Genomic DNA, 12,446 nt, shown 5'->3' on the forward strand with positions numbered 1-12,446 from the left:
ATTGTAAACAAATACATTGTGCGAAAATCAGAGAAGGATACGAGAATTTAATTATATTGTGAAAGAAGTAGATATATATCTAGTTGCTGTTTAAAAACTTGAGATTAATTTCCAAAAAGATGTGTATCAGACTTCATCGAATCTCTTAGAATTTTTCTTTAGAAGAAATGTTTTTATACATTGTGTAAATACATGTTAATGTACGATGAGCTGCGTGCAGCGTGCAGTTTCGAAAAATCCCGCCGAAATTCCGTTGTGCCGCGTATCGGCCGCGAAGCGAACTAGGTTTGCCGACAACACTTCCAAAAACATTTCGTGCGATCAGCTGTTTCGCGTCCGATTTGTTATTCGTTGTATTTTTGCGAACGGAATGGCGTCCCGCGCCTTACTGCAACAGTGTGCGAGTGGAATTAGCAAGAGCAGTCCTGGGTAGCTTGCTTTATTAATTTTTTAAAATAATAAATGGTTAAAATGATAAAAGAAGTATATACGGAACATAACCTCGAAATTTTACATAACAGATCTGTTGGGTCTGTGTTAAATCGTACTAATTGTCGTTTTGGCATACAACGTATTAAAGTTATGACTTCCTAAGGATTTCTTGACGTGTAACGCAATAAAACGAATTGTAATCAATTTTTAAATTTCGGAGAATCGATGATAGTCCCATCTCTAAATTGTTGTGTTTCTAAATTTTGCGTAGAAATTAGAATGCAATAACTAGGCACCCGACCTTAGCTTGTAAGGGATTCTTTAAAAGATAAGCTTACGATTTACAAGTTCTAAAGAAACTCCGTACGTAGATTGAGCAGGTTATTTTCAAGCAAAGCCTCAGACGTAGAGAAGAAACCTGACTTGGCGCAGCGCAAGAATCTCCAGGAGATTATACAGACGTCAGAGAAGGCCAAATATTTGCAAGCCTTAAAGAGCACAATTACCGTAGCCGAGGAAGATGTTGGTTACGTATCCGGTGTTCCCGAGGAGCATATCAAGACACGCAGAGTACGGATTTATCAACCTGCCAAGAGCGCCATGCAATCAGGAACAAATAACATTCACTTTTGGCAAATGGACTTTGATACGCGCGAACGCTGGGAGAATCCATTGATGGGATGGACCTCCAGGTGATTGTCACTGTTTTATATACGTATGTAAAAGTTATACAAGTCAGAGATTTGAGCCACTTACGGTGACAGATTGTATAGCGATGCGTAATGTATAATATTTATATACGTTAGGTATTAAATATTATTATGAGATAACAATATTTATGTATTTCTGCGCAGTGGAGATCCCATGTCAAATATCAAAGTAGATTTTGCGACAAAGGAGGAGGCAATTGCTCACTGCGAGAAGATGGGATGGGAGTACTATGTGCAAAAGCCGAATGTTAATCAGCCGAAACCTCGTAGCTACGGGAGTAACTTCTCCTGGAATAAACGTACCAGAGTTTCGACTAAGTAATCCGTAAACTCCTTCAAGCTAATCACTCGTAATTTTGTACACGACGAGTGCATGCGCTAATAATAGTCGTAAAACAATCTTGAGAATAAATGTGTATCATAAAGCAAATAAATGTATATATATATATTTAGTGCAATGTATTTCGGTTTAAATTTGACGTATCTTTCTTGCCTACTCCTCACTGCTTGAATACATGAAATAAATTTATTTACATTTCGGCATGTATGTTACATTTTTGTTTCTGGTTAATATAATAAGTAATATCGCGAGTATTTTTGAATCTACGCGATTATTTGAGTATTGAGGAAGATCATGGGCGGAAACGGTGACATATGTTTCAGCGAAGACAACAACAGCCCGATAACATTTTAACATTTCTAATTATATTTCGTTTTGTATTATTATTTATAATTATATACTACAATATTGTTAACAACGTTGTGTATTGACGAGTTTGCGCGCCTTCGAGTCAGGCGGAGCGAAATGAGAAGTATCGTACAGTACGCATTCGAATTCAAGACTGACCTAAAATTATCGAAGATCATGTTAAAACGTCTCGGTATCGCATCGAAAAATGCGAATCTCCCTTCGAGCCCGTTGCATCGATGCATTCTGATTTTGCATTCTCGCTATGGTCAACTAAGTCTTCCTTCTCTAAAGGACATATTGCAATTATCACCGTTCCTTCCAGCCAATTGTGCTGGACATAAAATTGAAGAAAAAAAATGCTCAGTGTTTAGTATGCATTGACGCAGCAATAGTCAACGTTAGAAGTTGAAAAACCGGCGACGAATTATACTTTAGATGTATATCAGGATAATGGAATAAGAGGATTAATTTCGCAGACGAAGCTCAAAAGAGATTATATTCGAATATCAATCGCCAAGATGTTTTATGTAAAAATTTTTCGGAATTTCCTCGCTATTATCGGCGATCGCTTTTATATCGAAACATTGTCGTAATCTGGAAAGGAACAGGAAATTGCTGTATTAGTTGACCGAGGCTGTTGCTGCAAACGAACCCTCAATTATTTATAATTAAGACGTAAAGCGAAGGAAAAAATGTGCGCAATCGTATCTCATGAGAGCGGAATATGAGAAATGGCCTACGATGTTATTATCGCATAGAAAAGTATAGGGTGGCAAGAGAAAAATTATAAGGGAAAAACAAGTTGTTGCTGTTAAAGCGGAGAGAATCTCCAAGAGAAACAGTTATACACCGTTTAAATCGTGTAAAACGGCATCTGCTGTTAATCTTCCCCCCTCAAATATTTTGCCCTGCGAAAAGTAGGGTAAATTAGAGGAAATATCGTCAATGAGATTCATTTGGAGAAATTTAATTCTAAATCACTAATTTAGAGAATCGAATTCTCAGCTGAATTTCCTCTAATTGACTCAATTTTTTTTTTGCAGTGAAGAGCAATGGTCACTCTGTTCTTTCACGAAGCGCGAGTAAGAGACATTGTTTTAATACGAAACCACGATATCGTCGTCGATATTATTAGCTAAGATATTTTAGGTTCATTAAGCTCAATATAAGTCGACGTGTACTAAAGTTCGCCTCGTGCGGATTTTTTTTCTATCGTGCCTCTCGTAAAACAATTTTTTTTTTATTACGAGTTTCTTTCACGCGGAATAATTTTTTTAAATTCTTTTTTTTATTCACGCGAAAATTATGCGAATCAAAACGAATTGGTGTGGAAAATACTCTCGTTTTTCATTTAATTACAATCGTTAGATATAATTATAATTTATGAGTACGATGATTATACAAATAGTTACATATTAATCCCATTTAACTACTTTTTTTGTATCGAATCCTTTTTAACAAAATATAATTCCGATTAAGGCGTCAGAAAATTAGCCATTCTCCCGATTGCTCTCTCGAGCATCGAGGCTTTTGCATAGAAATCGGAAAATATTACAAAGAGCTTCAGCAAGAATTTTGAAACTATAATGTCAGTTTTTCTATATGTCGAAGATGAAAAGTCCAAGTTCGCGCACGTAAATCCCGGTCCTTCCTTTAGATTCGCCTAACACTATTCCTCGAAGACGACATCGGGAACCTGCGATCCAGAGCAACGGATTAACAACGGGTGTGTATCTAATATAAATAACGTTTCAGTGTTTCGAAGCAGCCGCTTTATCGAGCAGCTTTTCCTCACTTTTTCCCCCCAGAGAGACCTCGCGCTTACGCGTCCCAATCATCAGATACTTTTAAAGACACTAACGGCTTATATGTATATACCCTATGTAATTTGCCCTGTGCAATTATATTATCTGAATATACAATTTTTTGTCTATACGTATCTTGCGACAGAGAGATCATCCCCTTGTCTCGCGATTTTGGAGCTCGGCGCGGCAGGCGAAGGTCATCCCCCTGATCAAAACGACCGGGGTTCTCGATCTCAAGCAGGAAGTAAGCGAGGGAGGAACCGATTCGAGAAAAAACACACATAGCAAAACTTCCATTCCCTGCGAATCCTCTCTTTTTCTCTCGCGCCCGTGATCCTAAAAACTACTATAGCGATATTGTAACAGCGATACAAACCGCCATCTCGCACTTTATATGCATATGTATATATTTATACATGTATAATAATTGTCATATGCGTGTGGTATGTTTTATATACACATGTAATATATATACACATATTATATATAAATTATGTATATGTTATATATGTGTATATATATAAAATATATATTAATCGTTCGATAAGCAATATGTTACATTTTTTTTAAGATTTTGAAGAACAAATTCTATTAATTTAATTTAATACAAAATGTAATACCTATACATGGTTTCACTACACTTTGTCTGCTACTTTGAAGCTAATTTTTCAACTCTATTTCGACATGTTAGAATACATCTAATATAAACAAAGTAAATACAATATATTACTTATCGAATGACTTAATATATATATATATATATATATATATATACATATATAATATATACATGTATGTATATATGTTAGTGAGTATGTAAATATATGCAGGCTTTTGAGCGTAACGTGATTATTCATTCGCGCACACGGAGGCGCGATATCGAAAAGGCTAGTCGTAGGGTTCTAATATGCGGGGCATGATCTCTCCTGCACCAGGGCGAAGCCACCCCCGCATGATTGTACGGTTCGCCGTAGGAGACGCGGCTGATATACGTCCGGTCTGTTCTGTTGTTCCGCCACCGGACATATCTCGCAGTTTTCCTCGTTCTGTTTTCTCTACCTATGTATATATTATATATATACAAGCGCGTATGCGGGTCACATACGGGGCGAGAGTCGCAGTTTACCGCGTGAAATGAAGAATTTGCAAGCACGCGATGGCATTTTTTCTTCCTCCTCTTTAGACAATTATTTGTCGCTATCAAGACAGAACGCCGTTATTAAAACTGCATTCCGACTACATCGGATTTTCCCTTTTTTTTTCGCTCGCACGCGCGCTCTCTCCCGTATGTGTGTATATATAATTTGTAATTGACGTATGTTTTCATCGTGTATATATGCCTCGTGAAAACCAGCTCCCGAGGATCCCGGAGCCGTTCGGCGAATCTCCGCAAATTTGCCGAACCTCCGAATCGCCAGATTCCATTTGCTTCCTTTTCCTCTTGTCTTTCTCGCGCGAATAAAATTGTTAAGCTCGCCAAAAGTGCTACGGTCTGATTAACGTCGGATACAGCAATACGTCGTAATGAAACGCTACGCTGGCCTAATTAATTCTACGCAATCGCGAGTCGCCGTCCGCCGCAGCGCAGATATCCGAGGGGTACGCGTGGATGTTCTGTCCATTGATTCTTATGATTCTTTCATTTGATACGAATACAATTTTACACGTAACATTTCGAGATTCACGAATGTACTTTCTTTCAACTTTCCAACTCGTAATTATTTTCCAAACAGTCATCGAGATCGCGTGAAAATATACCTGCAAGCGATTTTCGATCAAATTCCAATTAACTTGATCGGCAATTAATTTAACTAACAGAATCATAGAATTATTTGCAACAAAATTCTTAATATAATTCGTCTCTAATTTAATCCTTCATTTTGTATTTTAATCTTTATTAAACGAAAAATTAAAATTACATGAGCATCACTAGTTAATTGCCGATTAAGTTAATTAGAATGGCTCACAGTAAAAATTTCAGTGTATCATATAACTCATTATTTAATTTTCTTTTCATGTATTAAACATCATAAAATTATTAATTCTATGTTAAAAATATTATAGACATTATATTCGATAAGTCGATTAATTAACAAAATTTTACAGATAGATTACTTGATTAGTTAATCGCTGATTAAATTAAGGGGAGGGTGACTTTGACCATATTCCCGTCAACTTAAAACAAGCGAGTCGCTCGCGGCAAAATTTCTAACTATGCAATTTGCCGTTTCCAATCTAATATTTGTCTTTCCATGTGTCGAACAATGAAAAATTAACATTTCATTTGTGTTAACGAAGCAGTACAGATATTACTTAAAGCTAATAAATCATCGATAATGAAATTTTTAATTTCCGTTTTTCTGAAAAAATCCCCTCCCTCGCCATTTCATCGGATAATGTCCTTTCGTCAGTAAGCGAAACGGAAATCGCGCTGGATATCGCGATCGAGACGTCGAATGTCCAAGGGATATCGATCAGAGATCTGCGCTGTGCGAGCCGCGGAATTCCGGCAGTCCGATGCCCGATCGTTCGGTGTTCGGCTAATCGATAATAGGCACTATAGGTCAACGTGAGGTCGTGAGATCTCGGCAGCGACGTTCCGCCTCACGAAGGGGGAGAACGTCGAAGGGGACGTGTGGGGTCCGGTTCCCCCATCCCGGAATGACGAGAAATTTCCCGAAGGGTTCAAAACACAATTCGGAAAACATAATGTCTGTTTAGGATAAAAATGCGGCGTGACCCTCTTAAAATAATTCGTTGTCCATGGAAATTCGAGAACGTGCGTCCTTCCTTCCTTCCCTCCCCCTTCTTCGCGTTCGTCCGACAGATCTCTAATGAAATGTAGCGAAAAGTCCTCACGTGCTTTTTCCTTCGCGAGAGATATTTAGTGTTAGATAACAAAAAAGAGTAGTCGCGGCTGTGTTAATAAAAAAAATTATGATAAGAGCATTTTCCAAGAGTGGGGCATTTCACGATTGGCCGTTTCGTTCCTCCGCGCGAAAGAAGAATATTTAATTAAACTAATTTAATTGCAGAAATATAAGAAACAAACGAGAGAAAATAATAATATAAAAATATAAGGAAAATATCGATATAAAGATAGTTTCTCTTGATAGCGTTTGTTGAGGACATGTTCCTTTTATAAAGTATGTATAATATTTATAGAGGATAATGCAAGCTCAGGAAAGAAGTTTATGCAAAGCGTAGATGTCATGGACAATTACAAAAAGAATTCTTCGGAGAAATCTATGAAAACGAGAGATTTATGACGACAAAAAGATTTTTCCGAAGGGATCTATATATGATTTGTTTAAATTGAGGATGACGTCAATAAAATTTAAGAAGATAAACCTGGTGGAACCGTCCGTGTGAGAAATCTTGAACATATCAAGTTACGTTTTTGACAAGAAATTTTTGGGACAAAAATTTAAGAATCGCGGCGAATTTTAGGTGATCTTTTGCTACTGTAAAAAAGCGGATTCAATTTTGCGAATTATTAACAATTTGAAATCTCTGTGCAATCTGTTTTCACGCTATTAGGCAGGTATGATCACACATCGAAAATCGAGATTACATATTCGATCGAGACAAAGAGATCTCTACTCCTCTTAATTAGACCTGCAATCGATATATAATCGGATAGTATTAAAAGATTGTTATTAACATTCGACAAAATTCGATTACTAAAAATCTCTATAAAAGCCGCAGATTCGGTTTTATAAAGAATTTGAGATTGAGAGTACGCGCTATGTGCTCGCTGTTCTTAGAAAGTTCTTAGAAAGTTTATAGAAATCGCATGTAAAGTCGGATATATTATATATCAGTTATTTTTGAAGCTATCTATTTAAGAGGTTTAGCAAAAATATCAATAAAGTTAAATCAAGCGTCTAGTTAAAAATTTGTTTCTTAAAAGTGATTCCCGACAGTAAAATCCCGTTGAAAAATATCTTATTTTTTTACTTGAAAATATGCAGAATAGAACAGAAATTTTTTAATTTCACTTATTCAGCGCTGATTAGATTAATAAAATTTAATTAATTTTCTTTAGGTAAATAATTCTCTAGGGAGTAGAGTTTTTGGGTCTTTAGAATATTGTTTGTGTTAAATCAACCCACAGTTACAAGTCTATCGAGTGTCAAAGTTATACAACAAGTTATTTGTCACGGCATTTTGCGCAATATTTGGATATCTTTTAGTTCTAACGATGCGGGCAATCAACAGAGTCGAAAGAGATAAAAGCCAATTAAAATCTGAGCGTATACGAATGTTGATTTTAGCGTTTAACGTAACGATCTCATATGTACAACGAAAACATACCTAATCAATTGAACAACGGCAGTACGGTGTCGCAAATGCATACAGGATATTCGAGAATTAAAAGTGATTAATACATAACATTCTCTTTTTACGTAATCACTATGTATAATACTAAGTGAGTGAGTAATTCTTATCTCGTAAAAAATAAAGAGTCAATTTTTCCTCAATAAAAAAAAATTTAGATTTATGTCCTCCAATTTAGTATAAAAATCAAACAAGAACTGTGAACATCTTACTTCAAATGTATAGTAACAAATGTTTGTGTGTGTGTGTCGTTTCTTCGCGTCTTTGACGTTTAATTCGCGAAAAAGCTCTTTGTTTTCTACAATTTTTTATTTAAGAACAATGTTTTTAAGTAAAAATTATTCAGATTTCAAAAGCTATAACGCTATTTGCTTTTTTTCCGAGATCTTGCTACTATCATGAGGAAAAAGAAACAGAAACGGAGTACTTTGGTTACGATAATAATCGCCGAAGGAAGCCACATTATTTCCGTCTGTTTGGTTCATCTTTTTTTTTTTTTAATTTTTTTCGATCCTCCTCACCGTTAGTGACGCGATTAATTTATCCTAAGATTTGAGGCAGTACTCTTTTTGTATACCGATAAAATTCGTTCTTCGTAGCAAACTCCGGGCGGCCTGCGTTATCTACGTGCTAAACAATCTAGGTTTTCCTACTTCCTTTTTCTGTGAAGAGAAAACCGTAAACAACAGAGTCGAATGTGCCCAGATTTGGTCCGACCACCCTTAATTACGATGCAAGAGACAAGGATCACGACGTATATAAATGTAGAGTTTTAGTAAAAAGGTTCCGTTAGACGCGCGCTAACTGAGAAACGTCTCTATATGTGCACACGCGAGTCCAAATATCGCTCTCAATTATTGAAGCCACGTTAAATCAGTATTAAAAGCTATCCGGCGACGTTTGAGGATTTAATGAAGTTCAATAGAGAAGCGCTGAAACGCTATTTCCAAACATTAATCAAGTCATTGCAATCGATTTTGCGGCTTATTAGATAATTGGAAATTTTACAACTTTTTCCGATAATTACAGCCTGAAATGTTATTACTAAACATTCCAATTATCTATAAAAATCTTGGTTTAGTATTTTAATATATTCGAAAAGTTTCAATGTTTCCAAAATTCTCAAGTTTGAAATTTCAGTGTTGGGCATATACGCATGATCTAACGATAAGTATAGAATTCCAAAATTATCTTTTCGCAAGCAGTCTAAATAAATAAATAAATAAATAAATAGCGAAATTAATAATTTTTTGTTTAATCCACCTGAAGAACCAAACGATGATAATTATAAATCCAAAGCATGCTCTTACCAGGGTAGCGTAACTTACTAGAAATAGTCGCTATTTTAGAAGAAAGTTTATACCACGTTGACGGTTTGGGCTTATTTGAAAATAATTAATTAGTTGGTTATTGAATAATGCAGTAAGTTCGAATGCACTCGTCAAACCGTTGACTGGCGTTAATCATTTTACGTGAATTGTTTAGCTTAATGCACTTATAATGATGCTTCTTACTCTTTCCTTGCGATTAATGCAGTATTTTTTTGCCGATAAAACTACTAATTAAGATATTGTATTTGTGACTTACATTTAATATTAATTATGTATAGCATAGACAAAATTGCTAATGTATAAACTAACACCGCGAACAATTTGTACATATCAGTATGATCAAAAGGCGTCGGAAATACGCAGTTAAAATGTATTAAGATTTATATCTTAAAATGTTCTTAGAAAGCGTTAAATTGTCCTTAGAATTTACGATAATATTAATAATGATTTGCCAATTGCGTCAATATGGATCTTTTTACGTAGCAAAATTGATGATGTAATAAATTGTTCGTTATTTATGCTAAATATACTGACGCCTAATATTACGAATCAATTCTTTTACTGATATATTAGTGTGGTAATAATCATTGACCAAAGCAATCGCCGAAGTCGATTTATCATCGATAACAGTTCAGTGCTCGAAGTGAAAGAAATAATGTAAATATCGATGTTAAAATAACATTTGTTTAATTTCAGAGATTTATATTTCTTTTCAAGTTTAAATAACGGTTTTGATATTGATTATTATATTTTCAAGTACTTTGAAATCTTCTTGGACGAGAAAATTTTTCACAAATAAATATATGCGCTGAACAGGCTTTTAGCGAGTTTATATATTCTTATAATTAGCGGGTCACGATCCCACGAATTTGGAATTCATAATATGAAGTCTGTGGTGTTCTAAGTTGAGGATTGAGCGCTAGGCTAATAACTTGCCCTGTCAAAATTATTGTTAAGAAACATGAAGAAGAGCTTCGGATGGAATGGTCGCAGCGACTGATCGTGATTCTTCAGACGCTAAACTTCAAGAGACCTTCGACTATAATGTTATCGAAAAAAAAAGTATATTTTTACTGAGTAAATAAATTATTTTCTCATTGGCGAAGGTAAATACAATATTCCTATTTTAATTAAGAAATTGTACGCGTGCTTATATAAATCTCGAAAATGAGAAACCAAAATCATCATTTCGATTCACTTCGAGAACTGACGTGTCCCAACAAATTACATTTCTGTTTCGAATACGGCTACATCTGGTATTTCCGCTACGCTGGTAATTCATCGTCGTTACGGGGGAACCCATCAGCATTATAGTGCATGCATTTTTATCAAAAAGCAAGCTGAGTCAACATGATATCCTGGTTCCTCCAACGATGATATTTCATCCATGCTTGCAACGGAAAAGTTGTTGAAAATTTCTTTTCAACTTCGTCCTTGTCCCTTTCTTCGTCTCTTAATGCAATGGCTCTCAATCTTACTCTTTTCTCATGATATTAAAACAAAAAGTTGAGCAATAAATTTTTTGTAGCTATTTTATCACACGAAATCTTTAAGATAATAAAAATTTTATTTTTGTTAGAAATGAGATGTTTTTTTCTCTCCTAAATATCGCAGTAAGATTGCACTAAAGCGTAAAATTAGCATCTTTTATAATATGTTTAATACCAATAATAATACGAATATATGTTCAATGACAATTAGGAAGCATTCTCATAATAATTATGCTGTGTTTAATCCTAGTTACATTTCTAATCGAGAACATCACAGATTCAATAAAATGATACTACCACAAAATGATTCCTAAGAGAATGGTCATCTGAGTATAAGCAGTTATAAAATCAACGAGGATCCTACCGGTCACCCTTAAATTCTCTTTTTGAATCGGCCGAGAACCATCGCTACGTACAATGTCTCATCCGACACTTCGACGACGCATACGCACTCACATACACACTCACACACGCAACATACGCACGTGTCGCTCTCCGTCTCGAGGAGATTCGCCCCGAAGAAGCCGTGCGGATTATCGCCTTATCTAGAATTAGACCTGCGCTGTGTGTGAAAAGTCTAAATATATGTATATAATATATAGTTCTACATATGTATTATCACTGAGTCGCGCCGCTGTCACTATCCGGCGTGGTGGCCGTCGACTAGGATCAGCTGTCGTCCGACGTGTCCTGGTACTCCTCGCTCTCCCTGTGCACCAGCACGTGCACCACCGTCGCCTCCGACTGCTGCCTGATTAGCGGCGGCCTCGAGGGCGGTGCCGTGTTCTCCGGACTCGGCTCCGTCACCAGGATACTCACGTCGCTACTCTCGACCGGAAGCTGCACCGGCTCCGGCGGCGGCGCCCGACGTCTCAGGCTGCCACATCGTCGGTTGAACGCCTCTTTGATGTCCCGCTGTAGCGCGTTCAGCGAGAGAGTGGTGCCGCTCGGCCGCAGGGAGCTGCGCTTCGAGGTCGGTGGACTGAGCATGTCCTCCTCCGAATACTTCTCCACTGCATCCTGCCGGCCCAGCGTGGGGCCCAGCGATCTGTAGATAAAAAACGAACCGCTGTTAACGTTCTCAGTTTTTGTACAGTGATGTACTATACTGTTTCTTGGTGATATATTTGCAGGATATACTCAAGTGTATTGTCTACGAACAATTTGTCTCGAACGTTACAATAAGATATTTGTAGGACGAAACAAATAATTAAAAATACTGTTGAATGTGTATTTTATGAAGAAAACTTCTGCACGTATGCCTGCAACTTTTAGAAAGCAATGTACGATAAATAAAACAGCAACGACATACCTCTTGCAGCAATATCAATAAAACGTTTCTTCATTTATACAAAATTAGACTTTTTTTACTACGGGATTGTTACAGATACATGTAACACATGCTAAATATTCGATTGCACATCCCGACTAGAGAAAATGTTTTCTTTGAAGCCCGCTAGACTGAAGTATGACATAATGCTGATAAAATTACGCTAATGATGTATCTAAATACTATTAATGTGCTGCAATATAATGAATGTAGTAACAATAATACCAAACTCTTTTGTCCAACTACAATTACGATAAGTCGATAAGCATGATAATGAATTATAATCGTGTAATGAGCTATTACGAGAATGTAGATT

The 12,446-nt window shown here is 36.3% G+C and overlaps 2 protein-coding genes across 3 annotated transcripts in view; one reads left to right on the forward strand and one right to left on the reverse strand.

Annotated features, from left to right (window-relative positions):
- The first annotated feature begins 270 nt into the window (after positions 1-270).
- On the forward strand, positions 271-1,604 carry Nd-18 (NADH:ubiquinone oxidoreductase subunit 18). Its single transcript, XM_077425959.1, has 3 exons — positions 271-429; positions 804-1,124; positions 1,287-1,604. The coding sequence occupies exons 1-3, from the start codon at positions 371-373 to the stop codon at positions 1,462-1,464; spliced, it is 558 nt and encodes a 185-aa protein (XP_077282085.1). The 5' UTR covers positions 271-370; the 3' UTR covers positions 1,465-1,604.
- Positions 1,573-12,446, reverse strand: part of LOC143908279 (sodium channel protein 60E) — a 93,695-nt gene continuing 82,821 nt past the window's right edge. For both annotated transcript variants that reach the window (XM_077425798.1, XM_077425807.1), the window contains exon 21: positions 1,573-11,848. In XM_077425798.1, the coding sequence (XP_077281924.1) occupies positions 11,470-11,848 (379 nt within the window). In that variant the 3' untranslated portion in view covers positions 1,573-11,469. The remainder of the gene's footprint in view (positions 11,849-12,446) is intronic.

Source organism: Temnothorax americanus, unplaced genomic scaffold (genome assembly GCF_048541705.1).
Source record: "Temnothorax americanus isolate GAGA-0224 unplaced genomic scaffold, ASM4854170v1 Scaffold11, whole genome shotgun sequence".
Classification (NCBI taxonomy): Eukaryota; Metazoa; Arthropoda; class Insecta; order Hymenoptera; family Formicidae; genus Temnothorax; species Temnothorax americanus.